The sequence below is a fragment of the Benincasa hispida genome, chromosome 9, assembly GCF_009727055.1.
Source record: "Benincasa hispida cultivar B227 chromosome 9, ASM972705v1, whole genome shotgun sequence".
NCBI classification, from domain to species: Eukaryota; Viridiplantae; Streptophyta; class Magnoliopsida; order Cucurbitales; family Cucurbitaceae; genus Benincasa; species Benincasa hispida.
The window spans coordinates 12,972,611-12,993,271 of NC_052357.1; the positions used below are offsets into that span (position 1 = coordinate 12,972,611).

Genomic DNA, 20,661 nt, shown 5'->3' on the forward strand with positions numbered 1-20,661 from the left:
TTTCTTTATTGATATTTTTTCTTTTGTCAATAAATTTAGATGGTTAAACTCAAAATGAATGATTCCTAAAATTGGTCATGAATGAAAATAATTCATGTGGTTAATTAACGATGTTTGTTTTTTTTTTTTTTTTTGGATATTTTTTTTAAGTGAAGGTATTTGATTGAGAGGATTATTTATCTATCTCACTTGCCACAAATTTGATTTGAGGGGCAATCCACAACTCCAACAAAATAAAGTTTTTTCCTAAATATTTTAATATATAATTTTATGAAGTTCTTTCATAAGTTTTGCAGGTTTCTCCTCGATGTATTATCGATCTCACGAAAGATATAAGTGTTTACTTTTAGTGTTGGATTCAATTAAGGAGCTTATTGTTTTTTTTCTTTCTATATATTACTTTATTAAAATTAGAGATACATACTTATTTGGTCTATTTAATTAATTTATTATTTTCTAAAACTTTTATTGACTTTTTTTTAAAAAAAAAAAAAATCACTTCAGATGGAAAAGCGTAGGATAAAGAAGAACGGGAGAAGTCAAGTATGTACATTTTCTATCTCTATCCAATTTGATTTTTTAAGTAAGGGTAATGGATTTAATAGATTTAGAAATTAAAACAAAATAAAGGGAGGGCGAAAAATGTTGGGAGAAAGGAGAACAATAGTGAGAAGTAAAATTGATTGAATTTCTTAATTTTAAAAAGCACAACCAATTTCATCTTTCTCCCAGAATCCTTTTGTTAATTCAATTATTATATTAATTTTTCTTATATTTTTCTTGATATCATAAATTTACAATTTTATTTAATACAAGATATGTTGGTGAGTACTTCTTAACTTTTCTCAAGTTAAGAAGTAAAATAACAATTTAACTGTATTTATTTTTAACAGTTTTACCTTATTAAAAAAGTGTATGCTACTTGAGATTTAGAAATTACATTAAAAATAATAATCATTAGCTTTTTTCTAAATCATATACAACAAAATAAATATTTTGAGAGAATTTTTTTTAATGAAATGTTTTAAATAATGATATAAATGTTAAAATTATAATAATGAGATTTGTGGAGAAAAAAAGTATTTGAGGTTTTACTTTTAAAATTTTTGGATGAAGTCTATGTTTTCCTAGCACAATATCAAAATGGTTGGTAAAAATATCATTAACCACAAAATTTTCAATTTTTTTATCCATAATTTTAACATATAAAATCAAACCAATATTTGAAACACCTCTACTAAAAGTTTGTCAGAAAAAAAAATATAGGATGATTTTAGAAGTTTGTAGTGCTTGAAAGTTAACACATTGAAGCAACTCAAGAAGTATATAATGAAAAATGTTAGATTATTTTAATAAATATCATTATATCCGAATACTTTAAATATTATTTTATACCCCTAAAGCTACATATAAAATAACATTTGTAACCAATTGTGTTAGAAAACAAATACATTTTAACACACTCCATAAAAAATTAAAGAAAATGATAGATAGAATGCCTCTTTATCCATAATAAGTTTCTAAATTTTCAACATTTTCTTTCTAAAGAAATAAATGTTCTGAAATTTGATAATTTATATGTATTTACCAACACTTTTTTATAATTTTTTTTATAGTGAATCATGGAGAGTAGCATTGACATCAAAGGACACATAGGAATGCGAATTATTTAATTACTGAATTGTAAATTATTTTGACATATGCCTTTGTTCTGTTCTTTTATATCTGGTTTGGTGATTAATAAGAAAAACGTATTTTTCTTTTTATTGGTTCGATTTTTTTTGTGTTACATGAAAACAATAGTGTAAAATGATGATAGACATGTTGAAGGAAGATAAACTTTTTACTTTAGAAGGAAGATAAACTTTTTGCTTTATCAAGGAGGACCATCATTTTAACCTGGGTTTATAATTTGTTTCAATCTTTTTGCTTCTTTAGATTTTTTTCATGGTTAGTTTCTTTGATTTTTTTTTTTTTTATTTCTTTGGTTGGATATTTTAATTATTAATGTGTTATTTTAAAACTAATTATATTTTTATTTAATAAGCAAGAGTCGATCTTAAAAATAATACAATTATTTATAAACAAAGATACGTAAAAACAAAATTAAATATTTAAAATAATAAGCATCAAAACCATTTAAATGACACATAATTATGCAAATAATTCAAAATAGAATAATTTCAGTTTTTTTTTTAAAGTTAATTTGCTTATCTTATTTGTATTTTGTAAAAAAAAAAAAACAAATATAATAATAATATGATTCTACCTAATTCAATTGATAAATTCTTTATAAGTCAACTTTTAAATTTGTTTATAAGTTCACATATATTTATTTTAAACATTACAAATCACGTGCAACATGTATTCTAGAACTAGTATATAATAAAATTTGCAATAAATAAACAAATCAATCAACAAAGTATACACCTCACCTCTCCCACCCACAAAAAAAAGTTGAAAATTAATTAGGTCAAAATAGAGCTAGAACAAACACTTGTTCTACAAACACCTATTTACTAAACTCGATGAATACCACAAAATCAAAGACCCAAATCATCAACACAAGGAAAAACTTCATCTTCTTCAGCCTCTGATTCAGCAGAATAATCCATTTCAGAACAGAGTTGATAATGGAAAATCACAAGCGAGAGAAATTTGAAGAAACAGGGAAATAAGAGACGATTATTGGAGCTTTAGAGGACTTTGATGATTCAGATTTTGGCTTCTTTGGTTTGATTTTTTGGTTTGAATTTTCTTCTCCACGGGAGACCTTTGGAGATTGAGAAGGAAGGAAGCAACCCAACAGAATTGAGGCTGACAGTGAAGAAGGCATTCTTCTTACTCCGTTTTGGGTTTGTTTAATTTAATAAAATCAAAAGAGAGAAATTTGAGAAGTGGGTTTTGTTTTGGATTTGATTTTGAGATGGAAAGAAATGAAAATGAAGAAATGGTGTATTTATAAGTGCACATGAGAGCTTCAAGAAGTAGAAAATGGTCAAATGTGTAATTTGGGGAACAAGCAAAGATTTTGCAAACTTCTTCTTCCTTTCTCTTTCCTTTTTTAACTCTCAGTTTCTCTAACCTAGGAAGCTACAATGTATCCATTTTTTTTGTTTTTAGTACGCATTTATTACCATGGATGGTTTGATCTTTCAAACTTTATAATCCTCCATCTTCAAAATAAAAATCAATCCTTTTAAATAATCAATAGATTTTGTTATTTTGTGTATAGTTCAATTAATTAAGCTATCAAATTCATCTAAATAAATAAATTACTATAGATTTTTAAATAGAAAACCGATGTATTGCTTTTGGAGATTTAGAACAACATCATCGTATGTCTATATAATATTGATGTATCCTTAGCTAACCTAACAAAAGAAGTATGTGGAATTAAAAATCTTCATTCCTCACCTAACAACTATCGGATATAAATTCAAACTTATACGATGGTCGAATTTGTCAATATAACTTTTGGTTAGCTTAAACGGGCTCCTAATGGCTCCTCTTACCGAAGTAAAATTGGGGTCTAGTGTGATAAAATTCATGCTTTTCTTTAGCTTCTCACATCTTTTTTTATTAGTCATATTCCTTGTGGCTGTAACAATTTAGCTCATTCCTAACTTCATTTGCTAGGCTTGGTGGTCCAAATTTGTTCCTTTTTGGCTCATGCCTCTAGCTCAGAAAGAACATTGTTCCTCTGTATTGTCTTATCCTCTTTAATGAAGTATTTCATTAAAAGAAACTCATCGAATATAAATTTAAGCTACTTCCTTCTCATATATATGATATAAATAAAAACTCTCAACCAAATTGTATAGACTGGTCTCACTCTCACCCAATAAGTTCTTCAATAATAATTTTTTTCAGATCAGGAAGTTTGAGTGGGTATACTATAACGTTAATATACATTCTTATATTTTTATGATAAAGGATTTCAAAAAAATAGGAATAATTAAGTATAACCTAGATTGCATCTAATCTCATGCTTCCCTTTCCTTTACACAAAAAATTTATATCGGACTAAAAGGTTTTTTTCTCTCAATCTTCATGGTAGACAAAAACCGTGTACTAGAAAATGTTTTGAATTTTCTATGTTTCTTCTTATCTTTTGGTCCCCTACACGCAAGAAGAGTCAATTTTGATGGGAGAAAATGATGTATATCATTTTTTTTCCCTTTGAGAAAGTGATGTGCAATTCTTCAACCCACTTTGAAAAAATTAATCCAACTATGAATTATTATTTTAGCAATAATACTTGTATCTTGAATTATTTTTGTGCAGCCTAAGTCTACCATACAAAAAAAAATGAAAATATTTTTAAAAAGAAAAAGATTGGTAAAATTATGACTTAAAAATTGAGTGAATTGTATTAAGATATGATGAAATTTTTTTTAATATTACAGTAATATACAAAATTATTTTTCCTACTTGTATGAACAAAGAGAGTACAGTATTTCTATAATACCAAGAAAATGTTCAAGATTGGTGCAACCTCACGTAAATATTTTTGTTACTTTTTTTTATTCCACTCCACTTTATTTGAGACTATATTATATTTATAAAAGATGTAAATTTGGACACACCCACCAATTGTTAGTCGTCGACAGATTCGGAAGCTAGTTGTTGTATTGTGGATGTTCGATTTTATGTCCTAAAACTCGCCATTTATAAAATTAAACATATTATATTATCAATAAAAGATGTTATTCAACATTTCTTCAATAAAGGTATTGAATCTATTAATTACATTCATAGAGTCTAAATCCAATAAACTAAGATCCATGGCTATTACATGAATACTTGAACTTTATGTAGAGATATAAAGATGGATCAAGTTCAAGTAAATAGCCAAACGGGTCTATAGTACATGATTAAGGTTGAGTACCTTATTCTGGTAACACTATTGGATGCGGCCTACTCTGTAGCAGTTACAAGTTGTTGTAAAGATACTACAAACAAAGTGATCCAGATTCGTTCATGTATTGACATAAGGAGTAAGGGCATCCTAATGAGTTTGCATAAGATCGGACCAAGAAATAAGTCACTCTTACTTTTTAACATTGTTTACTGTTTAAGACTGACTATTTCGCTTATATGGTCTAGGTAACTCGATCTTAATCCTGAGTTAACTATGAACTCTTGTCTATTCGGGATTATCCTTAAATTTGCATAGGTGAGGGTTGGCTCAGCTTCTCATTTTAGGGGTAAGACCGGATAGATAGCTGGGAACATAGGTGCAAGACAGAATTCACGCCTACCCAATTTAGGGATAGGAGAAAGGTTGTTCTCTTAAGTACTGAATCTAGGTCTTGAACAAGGGGTCCTACCCTCTCACTGGCTCGAGAAGGATATGATAACTGGCAGAAATGCCAGTTATTATAAACCTTTTATTTAGAATTATGAGGGCTAACAAGTAGAAAACGCGATGATAATACTTAGAATTTGTGAAAAAATGAGTTTTTGCGTCGATTAGCACCTAAATCCTCACTGACCCCAATATTATGCGTTACTCCATGCCAAAATGTCTATTTTTGTAGCTATCGCNTGGTTAATTAACGATGTTTGTTTTTTTTTTTTTTTTTTGGATATTTTTTTTAAGTGAAGGTATTTGATTGAGAGGATTATTTATCTATCTCACTTGCCACAAATTTGATTTGAGGGGCAATCCACAACTCCAACAAAATAAAGTTTTTTCCTAAATATTTTAATATATAATTTTATGAAGTTCTTTCATAAGTTTTGCAGGTTTCTCCTCGATGTATTATCGATCTCACGAAAGATATAAGTGTTTACTTTTAGTGTTGGATTCAATTAAGGAGCTTATTGTTTTTTTTCTTTCTATATATTACTTTATTAAAATTAGAGATACATACTTATTTGGTCTATTTAATTAATTTATTATTTTCTAAAACTTTTATTGACTTTTTTTTAAAAAAAAAAAAAATCACTTCAGATGGAAAAGCGTAGGATAAAGAAGAACGGGAGAAGTCAAGTATGTACATTTTCTATCTCTATCCAATTTGATTTTTTAAGTAAGGGTAATGGATTTAATAGATTTAGAAATTAAAACAAAATAAAGGGAGGGCGAAAAATGTTGGGAGAAAGGAGAACAATAGTGAGAAGTAAAATTGATTGAATTTCTTAATTTTAAAAAGCACAACCAATTTCATCTTTCTCCCAGAATCCTTTTGTTAATTCAATTATTATATTAATTTTTCTTATATTTTTCTTGATATCATAAATTTACAATTTTATTTAATACAAGATATGTTGGTGAGTACTTCTTAACTTTTCTCAAGTTAAGAAGTAAAATAACAATTTAACTGTATTTATTTTTAACAGTTTTACCTTATTAAAAAAGTGTATGCTACTTGAGATTTAGAAATTACATTAAAAATAATAATCATTAGCTTTTTTCTAAATCATATACAACAAAATAAATATTTTGAGAGAATTTTTTTTAATGAAATGTTTTAAATAATGATATAAATGTTAAAATTATAATAATGAGATTTGTGGAGAAAAAAAGTATTTGAGGTTTTACTTTTAAAATTTTTGGATGAAGTCTATGTTTTCCTAGCACAATATCAAAATGGTTGGTAAAAATATCATTAACCACAAAATTTTCAATTTTTTTATCCATAATTTTAACATATAAAATCAAACCAATATTTGAAACACCTCTACTAAAAGTTTGTCAGAAAAAAAAATATAGGATGATTTTAGAAGTTTGTAGTGCTTGAAAGTTAACACATTGAAGCAACTCAAGAAGTATATAATGAAAAATGTTAGATTATTTTAATAAATATCATTATATCCGAATACTTTAAATATTATTTTATACCCCTAAAGCTACATATAAAATAACATTTGTAACCAATTGTGTTAGAAAACAAATACATTTTAACACACTCCATAAAAAATTAAAGAAAATGATAGATAGAATGCCTCTTTATCCATAATAAGTTTCTAAATTTTCAACATTTTCTTTCTAAAGAAATAAATGTTCTGAAATTTGATAATTTATATGTATTTACCAACACTTTTTTATAATTTTTTTTATAGTGAATCATGGAGAGTAGCATTGACATCAAAGGACACATAGGAATGCGAATTATTTAATTACTGAATTGTAAATTATTTTGACATATGCCTTTGTTCTGTTCTTTTATATCTGGTTTGGTGATTAATAAGAAAAACGTATTTTTCTTTTTATTGGTTCGATTTTTTTTGTGTTACATGAAAACAATAGTGTAAAATGATGATAGACATGTTGAAGGAAGATAAACTTTTTACTTTAGAAGGAAGATAAACTTTTTGCTTTATCAAGGAGGACCATCATTTTAACCTGGGTTTATAATTTGTTTCAATCTTTTTGCTTCTTTAGATTTTTTTCATGGTTAGTTTCTTTGATTTTTTTTTTTTTTATTTCTTTGGTTGGATATTTTAATTATTAATGTGTTATTTTAAAACTAATTATATTTTTATTTAATAAGCAAGAGTCGATCTTAAAAATAATACAATTATTTATAAACAAAGATACGTAAAAACAAAATTAAATATTTAAAATAATAAGCATCAAAACCATTTAAATGACACATAATTATGCAAATAATTCAAAATAGAATAATTTCAGTTTTTTTTTTAAAGTTAATTTGCTTATCTTATTTGTATTTTGTAAAAAAAAAAAAACAAATATAATAATAATATGATTCTACCTAATTCAATTGATAAATTCTTTATAAGTCAACTTTTAAATTTGTTTATAAGTTCACATATATTTATTTTAAACATTACAAATCACGTGCAACATGTATTCTAGAACTAGTATATAATAAAATTTGCAATAAATAAACAAATCAATCAACAAAGTATACACCTCACCTCTCCCACCCACAAAAAAAAGTTGAAAATTAATTAGGTCAAAATAGAGCTAGAACAAACACTTGTTCTACAAACACCTATTTACTAAACTCGATGAATACCACAAAATCAAAGACCCAAATCATCAACACAAGGAAAAACTTCATCTTCTTCAGCCTCTGATTCAGCAGAATAATCCATTTCAGAACAGAGTTGATAATGGAAAATCACAAGCGAGAGAAATTTGAAGAAACAGGGAAATAAGAGACGATTATTGGAGCTTTAGAGGACTTTGATGATTCAGATTTTGGCTTCTTTGGTTTGATTTTTTGGTTTGAATTTTCTTCTCCACGGGAGACCTTTGGAGATTGAGAAGGAAGGAAGCAACCCAACAGAATTGAGGCTGACAGTGAAGAAGGCATTCTTCTTACTCCGTTTTGGGTTTGTTTAATTTAATAAAATCAAAAGAGAGAAATTTGAGAAGTGGGTTTTGTTTTGGATTTGATTTTGAGATGGAAAGAAATGAAAATGAAGAAATGGTGTATTTATAAGTGCACATGAGAGCTTCAAGAAGTAGAAAATGGTCAAATGTGTAATTTGGGGAACAAGCAAAGATTTTGCAAACTTCTTCTTCCTTTCTCTTTCCTTTTTTAACTCTCAGTTTCTCTAACCTAGGAAGCTACAATGTATCCATTTTTTTTGTTTTTAGTACGCATTTATTACCATGGATGGTTTGATCTTTCAAACTTTATAATCCTCCATCTTCAAAATAAAAATCAATCCTTTTAAATAATCAATAGATTTTGTTATTTTGTGTATAGTTCAATTAATTAAGCTATCAAATTCATCTAAATAAATAAATTACTATAGATTTTTAAATAGAAAACCGATGTATTGCTTTTGGAGATTTAGAACAACATCATCGTATGTCTATATAATATTGATGTATCCTTAGCTAACCTAACAAAAGAAGTATGTGGAATTAAAAATCTTCATTCCTCACCTAACAACTATCGGATATAAATTCAAACTTATACGATGGTCGAATTTGTCAATATAACTTTTGGTTAGCTTAAACGGGCTCCTAATGGCTCCTCTTACCGAAGTAAAATTGGGGTCTAGTGTGATAAAATTCATGCTTTTCTTTAGCTTCTCACATCTTTTTTTATTAGTCATATTCCTTGTGGCTGTAACAATTTAGCTCATTCCTAACTTCATTTGCTAGGCTTGGTGGTCCAAATTTGTTCCTTTTTGGCTCATGCCTCTAGCTCAGAAAGAACATTGTTCCTCTGTATTGTCTTATCCTCTTTAATGAAGTATTTCATTAAAAGAAACTCATCGAATATAAATTTAAGCTACTTCCTTCTCATATATATGATATAAATAAAAACTCTCAACCAAATTGTATAGACTGGTCTCACTCTCACCCAATAAGTTCTTCAATAATAATTTTTTTCAGATCAGGAAGTTTGAGTGGGTATACTATAACGTTAATATACATTCTTATATTTTTATGATAAAGGATTTCAAAAAAATAGGAATAATTAAGTATAACCTAGATTGCATCTAATCTCATGCTTCCCTTTCCTTTACACAAAAAATTTATATCGGACTAAAAGGTTTTTTTCTCTCAATCTTCATGGTAGACAAAAACCGTGTACTAGAAAATGTTTTGAATTTTCTATGTTTCTTCTTATCTTTTGGTCCCCTACACGCAAGAAGAGTCAATTTTGATGGGAGAAAATGATGTATATCATTTTTTTTCCCTTTGAGAAAGTGATGTGCAATTCTTCAACCCACTTTGAAAAAATTAATCCAACTATGAATTATTATTTTAGCAATAATACTTGTATCTTGAATTATTTTTGTGCAGCCTAAGTCTACCATACAAAAAAAAATGAAAATATTTTTAAAAAGAAAAAGATTGGTAAAATTATGACTTAAAAATTGAGTGAATTGTATTAAGATATGATGAAATTTTTTTTAATATTACAGTAATATACAAAATTATTTTTCCTACTTGTATGAACAAAGAGAGTACAGTATTTCTATAATACCAAGAAAATGTTCAAGATTGGTGCAACCTCACGTAAATATTTTTGTTACTTTTTTTTATTCCACTCCACTTTATTTGAGACTATATTATATTTATAAAAGATGTAAATTTGGACACACCCACCAATTGTTAGTCGTCGACAGATTCGGAAGCTAGTTGTTGTATTGTGGATGTTCGATTTTATGTCCTAAAACTCGCCATTTATAAAATTAAACATATTATATTATCAATAAAAGATGTTATTCAACATTTCTTCAATAAAGGTATTGAATCTATTAATTACATTCATAGAGTCTAAATCCAATAAACTAAGATCCATGGCTATTACATGAATACTTGAACTTTATGTAGAGATATAAAGATGGATCAAGTTCAAGTAAATAGCCAAACGGGTCTATAGTACATGATTAAGGTTGAGTACCTTATTCTGGTAACACTATTGGATGCGGCCTACTCTGTAGCAGTTACAAGTTGTTGTAAAGATACTACAAACAAAGTGATCCAGATTCGTTCATGTATTGACATAAGGAGTAAGGGCATCCTAATGAGTTTGCATAAGATCGGACCAAGAAATAAGTCACTCTTACTTTTTAACATTGTTTACTGTTTAAGACTGACTATTTCGCTTATATGGTCTAGGTAACTCGATCTTAATCCTGAGTTAACTATGAACTCTTGTCTATTCGGGATTATCCTTAAATTTGCATAGGTGAGGGTTGGCTCAGCTTCTCATTTTAGGGGTAAGACCGGATAGATAGCTGGGAACATAGGTGCAAGACAGAATTCACGCCTACCCAATTTAGGGATAGGAGAAAGGTTGTTCTCTTAAGTACTGAATCTAGGTCTTGAACAAGGGGTCCTACCCTCTCACTGGCTCGAGAAGGATATGATAACTGGCAGAAATGCCAGTTATTATAAACCTTTTATTTAGAATTATGAGGGCTAACAAGTAGAAAACGCGATGATAATACTTAGAATTTGTGAAAAAATGAGTTTTTGCGTCGATTAGCACCTAAATCCTCACTGACCCCAATATTATGCGTTACTCCATGCCAAAATGTCTATTTTTGTAGCTATCGCTGGAATCAAAAGCATGCGTTGGAAATAAGCAATCGCAATCAAACGCATGCGCTGAAGCCAGGCGACCACAAAGACAAACGCATACGCTGAAAGTCGAGCTTCTGCATAAACGAATGCATGTGGTGATCACATGCGTCCATCGCATGGAAGTTGCAGTGATCAAGTAAATGCGGTAATCACTTGGAGATTGCGGCCACGGAGTGATAGCCATAATAGAAGATCGCAAGATGGGTAGAACGCGTTGAGACTTCAGCTGAATCAAGCTCGGACGCATATCTTCGGAGTATCAACAAGATAAGACGATGTGACAATGCCCATACCACGACAAAAGCAATAGTGAGCCATAATGTAATCATGATAGCTATCGGCGTTTAAACTCTATAAATAGCCCTTTGGACCTTCATTTCAAGACATCTGAACTTCTGCCTCAAGGCAAAGGTTTCCGATCACAGATGAGAGCTTGAGCAAGATTTTCAGTGAGAATTCTTCACCTCCACAAATCAGACCAAGTGATGACCGGAGCCTTCGTTGGAGATAGAGCTTGAAAGAGACATCTCCACCATTCATCCATGGCACCACCGACAGTCTTGATGTAGAGTCATTCATTTCTCTTCTAACCTCTATATTGTATTACATTCTAGCTTAAGATATTAAGACATTTTGTAATCAATGCATCCTTTGATTCCTCCAATGCCATCTTCTTCATCATCTTTATCTTTATCATCATTTACCTTCGTCGTTTATTTATCAAAGGCAATCGTATACTTAATCGTGTAGCCTAGAGATAGAATGCATGTAGCAATCCACCGAGAGGTGTGCATTGTGTGAGTATAGTGAGTTAATCCTCTTTTTTTGGTGAAAGGCTGTAACAATACTTGTCTATGGGTTGTTGCATTGCTTGTCTATAAGTTAAATAGTCGCGTCTAACTGCCTGAAAAGATAAGAGATAGAACGCACTAAAGCAAAGTATGCATTGTTCCTAGAGATAGGCTCAATCTTCTGTTCAAAGCGACCACGTACTATAGAGATATAGTCATGCAGCTAACCACCGAGAGGTGTGTGATGCGTAGTGTGACAAGCTAGGATTACTTGGGCGATTTAAGATAATAAACATTACTATGTCTTAATGGTTGTTATGTATCTACCTATTCTCATCGCAAGTCTTTTATTGCTCAATCTGTTTAGTTAGAAGTAGGAATAGTGTGTAAATCCATTAAACTTATTCTTTTTATTTTTATTCATCACCTCAAACGCATTTCTCCACAAGCATTATTAAGTGATAAGTCTCTGTGTTCGACCTCGGATCACCCGAGAAACTTGCGTTCGCGTTATACTTGGCGTGAGCGTAAGAAAACTTGTGATAGGAACGTGTGGCCATTGCATACTAGATTAATGCATTTTCATTCCGACGCATGACCTCAGACACATGGGCGTAAACGCATAGCTTAACCATGCACAACGCATGATTGTGTGCACAACCCTATCCCACCGATTTTCATCCAACAAGTTTTTTTCGCCGTTGCCGGGGACTTGGCAGCTAATGTTTTGTGAAGTTTTGTATTTTCGCAGGCACCCTTTCAATCTTAGGCATATTGTAGATTGTGCGACCAAGCTGCAAACAATATTTGAAGTATAGGCGATGCATTGAAAGTCAAATATTGACCCCAAGATAGAAAGGCTATCTGTCGCATGAGCTGGAAGCAGTCTTAGGTGCATGTCAACCATCATGCGTCCAACAATTGCTAGAAGCTCCAATGGTCAGGGCGAACTCCTTGACCTAAGTAGTTGAGAACCATCTCCTGCATGAGAGACTCCTTGTAGTGACGACACTTCAATTTCTCCAGGGACGTCTTCTACTCTATCTTTACCTTGCTTTCTTAGTTTAGTTTATTTTTATTATTATTTTAGATATGCTGCTGCTTCCTTGGTTGTGGTGCATTTGCTCCTTGTAGGTGCGATAATAACTCTCCTCGGTGCACAATTACAACGGAAGAATCATCCACATCCTTCAACGCATGGCTTCAATCGCATGAATTCCAACGCATTGTCGCATGCGTTATTCTACTTAAGGTTTTGTTCTTGTTATCTTTTATGCATTATCCTTTTGAAATTCTCCTTGTCTGATTGCGGTTCTTTGCGATGCATCTATAATGGTACAAATAATTCACCGCATCTACTAACTAAGCAATGCCAGTCTTTCCTTACTTTTAATAGCTTCTTCAAATTTTGAAAGTCTAAGTTTTATTGCGCGCAAACCTTTGTTCAAACGTTTGTTACCGCATTCCTGTTGAGTTTGTTTTTATTTTACGGTGAAAACGCTGCCATCCTCTAAGTTTGGAGGTAGAAGCAGTCTCGGAGAATTGCGTTCACTACATTGCGGTCATTTCATTCAAGAAAAAAATGAAAATAACAACTCCACTGTCAACGCAATAGGGAAACCCATGTTGATAAGAGTTAAGTTGTGAAAGGCACTTACCCGTAGTTAGATATCCGCATGACACTCATGGGGATAAGCCAAAACGAAAGTAAGTCGCCAGGATCAACGCATAAGCACAACTCCTCTATCGGGCGCAAGTCAAATTAAGCAAGACATGAGTTGAGTTGAATATGGAACGCAACCGAAGTTAGATGCCCGCATGACACACGTGGGGGTAAGCCAAAACAAATAGTGTAACCAGGTTCAACGCCGCATTCGAATAAGTAATCACATAATCTTGAATTATTTTGAGCGAATGCAGTCTCAAGAGTTGAACGTAAAGTTGCGGAGAATGAATAAAAAGTTTTTGAGCAAAGGCTTGCCAAATTTCAACTTAGAAAATATCTCTTTGAAGAAGCAGCCAAAGTAGAGGAGAGCATTGCGACCATGGTTAGAGGTACGAGTTAATTCTGAGAGGCTAGTCATCACAAAGGAACGCTGGAAGATGAGGTAAGAATTTCTTGAGTATAACGCATGCTTGAGGACAAGCATGATTCTAAGTTTGGGGGTGTGATAACTGGCAGAAATGCCAGTTATTATAAGCCTTTTATTTAGAATTATAAGGGTTAACAGGTAGAAAACGCAGTGATAATACTTAGAATTTGTGAAAAATTAAGTTTTTACGTCGATTAGCATCTAAATCCTCACTGATCCCAATATTATGCGTTACTCTGTGCCAAAGTGTCTATTTTGTAGCTATCACATGAATCAAACGCATACGTTGAAAATAAGCAATCACAATCAAACACGTGCACTGAAGCCAGGCGACCGCAAAGACAAATGCATACGCTGAAAGCCGAGCTTCTGCATAAACAAATGCATGCGGTGATCGTATGCGTCCATTACATGGAAGTTATAGTGATCAAGTAAATGCGGTAATCATTTGGAGATTGTGGTCACGGAGTGATAGCCATAATAGAAGATCGCAAGATGGGTAGAACATGAGAATTCTTCACCTCTACAAACCAGACCAAGTGACGACCGGAGCCTTCGCCGGAGATAGAGCTTGAGAGAGACATCTCCACCATTCACCCATGGCACCACCGGCAGCCTTGACGCAGAGTTCTTCATTTCTCTTCTAACCTCTATATTGTACTACATTTTAGCTTAAGATATTAAGACATTTTGTAATCAATGCATCCTTCGATTCCTTCAATGCCATCTTCTTCATCATCTTTATCTTTATCATCATTTACCTTCGTCGTTTATTTATCAAAGAAAATCGCATACTTAATCGTGTAGCCTAAAGATAGGACACATGTAGCAACCCACCGAGAGGTGTGCATTGTGCGAGTATAGTGAGTTAATCCTCTTTTCTTGGTGAAAGGCTGTAGCATTGCTTGTCTATGGGTTGTTGCATTTCTTGTCTATAAGTTAAATACCCGCGTCTAACTGCCTGAGAAGGTAAGAGATGGAACGCACTAAAACAAAGTATGCATTGTTCCTAGAGATAGGCCCAATCTTATGCTCGACGCAATCATGTACCATAGAGATATAGTCATGTGGCTGACCACCGAGAGGTGTGTGATGCGTTAGTGTGACGAGCTGGGATTACTCGGGCGATTTAAGATAATAAACATTACTATGCCTTAATGGTTGTTGTGTATCTACCTATTCTCATCGCAAGTCTTCTATTGCTCAATTTGTTTAGTTCGGAGTAGGAGTAGTGTGTAAATCCATTAAACTTCTTCTTTTTATTTTTATTCATCGCCTCAAACGCATTGTTCCACAAGCATTATTGAGTGACAAGTCCCTGTGTTCGACCTCGGATTATCCGAGAAACTTGCGTTCGCGTTATACTTGACGTGAGCGTAAGAAAACTTGTGATAGGAACGCTGGTCATTGCATACTAGATTAATGCATTTTCATTCCAACGCATGATCTCAGACGCATAAGCGTAAACGCATAGCTTAACCATGCACAACGCATGATTGCGTGCGCAACCCCATCCCACCGATTTTCATCCAACAAGATCTGGTTTAGTAATTGGATCATAAATCAATTGTTCATTAAAGAATCGGTTGGAATTTAAGGAACAAGACATAATATCGAGGGTAAAACAACACATTGACCCAGTCGGTATTATGAATAACCTGTGAAGGGTCGACTTACTAGTTATGGTTATATCCTGTGAACATAAATATATCTACAGTGAGAAGAATGCAACTATCGAGCAATAGTGGTGTGACTCGATAGTTAACGAATACTTATTAATTCGGTCTAAAGAGTTTAGCCAATTAATCTTAATCGTTGAAGCTCATAATCTGTAGGTCCATAAGGTCCCTCTACTAGCTCGTAAAACATGAACATCTTAAATCATTAAATTGAGTGAATTTGGTATGATATCATTTTGAAGTGTTCAAATTGAATTTCAAATTGAAATTAGGGTTTTGAGTTTGAATAAATTCAAAATGAAATTAGGATTTGTTTAATTATATTATAACATTTAATTTGTTGAAATAAATGAAATTGGAGAGTTTATAATGTTTAAATATTAATTATCTAAATAAGAATCATGTTGTTAATTAGATGTGTGATTAATTTGATATTTGATATTTGATATTAAATTAATTAATTAATTAATTATGTTTAATTAATTAAAAATAAAATTAATTTTCCACTTTTTATTTCAATTTCAGTAATTGAAATTAAGATTTTGTTTCTAAATTAATTCTGAATTAATTAAAGAAAAATCAGAATCAGAAAAATTGGAAAATGGTGGATTTAATGGAAACACCCCACTTTTCTTATAGTATGAGGTGTTTCCTTCTAAACCAACACACATATCCCAGAAACCTGCATGTTGAGGATGATAAAAATTTGATCAATTTGACTGAAGAATAGAGGATTGAGCTGGAAAAACAATTTTCTGCACTTCATCTTCTTCTTTCTTCAAACCCACAAAACACTTACCAAATTCACTCAAATCTGAGTTCCACCACTGAAATTCAGGGATGAGAATAGTATAGAAGACCTTTTGGTGGTTCACAGACTTATTTGGAGCTGAATTTGAGTGAAGAACAACTTGGAATTTGAAGAATTCATCAAGAGGTATGTAACATGAAACCCACTCGTGATTTTATGAAAATGCATGCTGTAAAACTCAAATTAAATGTAATTAGAGTGCTTATTGATTTTGTTTGCTTCCGTTGCATGTATTTAATTCTAACAATTGGCATCAGAGCATGATTTAAGCACTCAGTTAGTGTTAATTTGAGTTTTGGTAGGTGAATTTCTGAAGTTGCATGTTTTGGGCTGATATGGATGGTTTATCAGCTTTGGCATTAGATTTCTCTTTGATTTCTAAGTTAAATTTATAATTGGCTCTTGATTGATGAGCTTATGTGTTCTCTAGAGTCTGTAATTTATTTGGGGTCATCAGAATCCGAATTAAGTTGTAATTTGGAGATTGAAGCAAGCAAGGTCGAGAGAAAATTCTGCAGAATAGCTTCTGTCCAGATAACGTTGCAACACTGCCCTTGAGTGTTGCAACATTGTTCTTCATGGCTGCCCAGATCCAAGGCGCACGCTCGAGCCGGTTCGCACAGGGTTTTTTCGGTTCAATCGGATCAACTCTCATCTAATCTGGTTTGACCTTTTTTTGGACCGGTTCAACCCATTTTGATGCTTTGGAGGTCCAGTTCGAATGGTTTGGGTCTGTTTCGAGCATTTCTACACCAACATGTAGTTCCTTTTGATTCTAATTTGTTATAAATTAGTTTTATGCTTGCTTAGGATGCCAAAGTTGAACCATATCGGTATTATTTTAATAATTATGCATGTGATGTATGTTGTATTTAAATATAAATATGTTTGTGCATATTGTATACCATTTATATTTAAAATCCCACCTTATGAAGCATGTTACATGCATTATATATATATATAATATATATATATATATATATATTATATATATATTATATATATATATTATATATATATATATAAATATAATATATATTATAGTTTGTTATAATGTCTTGAATGCATGTTTAGGGCTTCTGCTATTTAATATAACTGTTATCTTAAAATTTGAATGTCGATGCATGTTGTGGATGTACAAGTATGTCTAATTTTTATAAGTTGTTATAAAATCGAGTTAGACATTATTATCTGATGAAAAATAGAGTAGAGAAAGAAAAATAGTATACAAAAATTTTACGTGGAAAACTCTAATCAGGGAGAAAAAACCACGGGATAAAAGGATTCTTATTAGAAGACTGATACACAGAATATACAGTGACTATCAGCTTTAAATAGAGAAAAGGGAAACCCTAGGGTACAAGTAAAAAGACAAAAATGCCCCTAGAATAGAAAACCCTAATTTCAACACTCCCCCTCAAGTTGGGGTGTAGATATCGATAAAACCCAACTTGCTCACATATGAGTCAAACAACTGTCTGGGAAGCCCCTTTGTTAGAACATCTGCAATCTGTTGGTTGGAAGATACATAAGAAACACAAATGTTGCCACTGTCAAGTCTCTCCTTGATGAAATGTTGATCAATTTCCACATGCTTTATTCTATCATGTTGAACTGCGTTATTTGCTATGCTTATTACGGCTTTATTATCGCAATAGAGTTTTATTAGGCCAGTATAATCTTGGTCAAGGTCTCTTAAAACCTTTTCAAGCCAAATTTCTTCACAGATTCCCAGACTCATAGCCCTGTACTCAGCTTCAGCACTACTTCTGGCAGCAACCCCTTGTTTTTTACTCCTTCATGTGACAAGGTTACCCCATACAAAGGTACAATACCCTGATGTCGACTTTTTTTCTATCACAGAGTCTACCCAATCTGCATTTGTATGCCTCGATGCATCATCTTTCAGTTTTTCTGAACATCAAGTCTTTCCCTGGAGAAGTTTTCAGATATCTCAAGATACGCTCCATTGCCCTCATATGTTCTTTGTGCGGAGACTGCATAAACTGATTTACCATACTCACTGCATATGAGATGTCGGGTCTAGTATGAGAGAGATATATTAATTTTCCAACAAGCCACTGATATCTCTCTTTGTTAAGTGGAACACTTCACTCACATCACTTAACTTTGCATTTGCTTCTATAGAAGTATCAACTGGTTTGTAGCCTGTCATACCAGTCTCCTTAAGCAAGTCAAGTGTATATTTTCTCTAGAAAACTGAAATCCCTTATCTCGATCGAGCTACCTCCATTCCAAGGAAGAACCTTAGTTTTCCAAGGTCCTTGATTTCAAATTCCTCAGCCATCTTTACCTTTAATCGAGCAATTTCTGAGGCATCACCACCTGAAATAACAATGTCATCAACATAGACAATCAAAACTACAATCTTCCCGGATACTGACCTCTTAGTGAAGAGAATATGGTCTGAATGTCCCTGACTATACCCTTGTGACTTTACAAACGTAGTAAACCTGCCAAACCAGGCCTTTGGGGATTGTTTTAACTCATACAAGAACTTCCTTAGTCTACAAACTCAGTGGTTAAACTGTTTCTCGAATCCTGGGGGAGGACTCATGTAGACTTCTTCCTCAACCTCTCCGTTGAGAAAGGCGTTCTTCACATCAAATTAGTGAAGGGGCCAGTCTTTATTAACTGCAACCAAAATCAGAACCCGAACTGTATTCAGCTTTGCTACTAGTGAAAAAGTTTAAGAATAATCAACCCCGAAGGTCTGCGTAAAACCTCTGGCAAGCAATCTGGCCTTATATCTATCAACTATTCCATCGGGCCTATACTTTACTGTGAACACCCATTTACATCTGACTGCTTTGTGACCATTTGGAAGATTGACTTGGTCCCACGTATGATTTTTCTCAAGAGCCCCCATTTCTTTTATGACTGTGGCTTTCCACTCAGGAATTTCCAATGCTCTATATATACTGTTTGGTATCACCACTGTGTCTAGGTTCGTAGTGAGAGCCTTGAACTCAGGAGATAGGTTGCCATAGGACAAGTAACTCTGTAGTGGATATTTTGTACACGATCTGGTACCTTTCCTTAAGGCAATTGGAAGGTCCAAGGATGCATCTCGTTCTTTGCTCTTCTCGGACTTCATACTGCACTCACCCTCCTGCTCATACGTCTCATGTTCTGTCATTTTTCCACTTTCAACAGTGTTTTCAGGTTCCATAATATTCTCTGCTAGGACAGATGTTTCACAATCATCATTGTCTGCCTCGATTACATCCTTGTTGTCATTGTCCTCCCTGTTTTTGCTTTCATCATTCTCAACACAAGCAATAATTTTATCATATTTACCACCATCATCAGGGATAGGGATATTAATACCTGAAACTGATCTCCGTTCTGACTCATAGACTAGAGCTGGAGAAATAACAGGCGACGTCATTTCCTTCCTGAGATTCCTCCTATAGTATGTGATCCAGAGGACTTGTTTGGTTGGTATGATGGATTCACTAGTATTGATGTCAAAGATGGGTTCAGGCAAAACTGATAGACTCGGACCCAATTGGTTTCTTCTTAAGTATTTTCCCTCTGAAGAGAACCACTGGGAAAGAATGGATGATCTTCGAAGAATGTCACATCCATGGAGACAAAGTATTTTCTAAAAGAGGGATGATAACACCTGTACCCACGCTGATGAAGTGGATACCCCACAAAGACACATTTCTAAGCCCGAGGAGTGAACTTGGTTCGGTTAGGGCCATGAGTATGGACAAATACAACATAGCCAAAGACTTGGAGGGGTACATCAGAGATAAATCGGTTATTTAGATAGGACTCTTTGAAGGAATCTAGGGGGGTTTGAAACTTTAAAATCTGGGACCGCATTCGATTTATTAGATGGGTTGCTGTCAAGACAACATCTCCCCATAAATAGGAAAGAAGGGAAGTTGACAACATGAGGAATCGAGCAACCTCGACTAGGTGACGATTTTTTCGTTCGGCCACTCCATTTTGTTGAGGGGTGTACGCATAGGAACTCTTATGGACTATTTCTTTTCAAATTAGGAACTCTCTTAAGGAATTATTAAGGTATTCCCGACCATTATCACTCCAGAGAATAGCGATTTTGGCATTGAACAGGGTTTCGATAGAATAGTAGAATTGTTGAAAGACCGATGTAACATCGGATTTGTTTGTCAGAAGGAAAACCCAAGTTAGCCTAGAATGATTGTCAATGAAGGTTACAAACCATCGCTTTCTAGTTATGGTAGTAACAGGTGATGAG

General features: G+C 32.7%; 1 protein-coding gene across 1 annotated transcript; it reads right to left on the bottom strand.

Moving 5' to 3' along the window:
• Window positions 1–2,367: 2,367 nt before the first annotated feature.
• Window positions 2,368–2,945, bottom strand: LOC120086791. Its single transcript, XM_039043585.1, has one exon. The coding sequence runs from the start codon at window positions 2,834–2,836 to the stop codon at window positions 2,642–2,644; it is 195 nt and encodes a 64-aa protein (XP_038899513.1). The 5' UTR covers window positions 2,837–2,945; the 3' UTR covers window positions 2,368–2,641.
• Window positions 2,946–20,661: the final 17,716 nt, after the last annotated feature.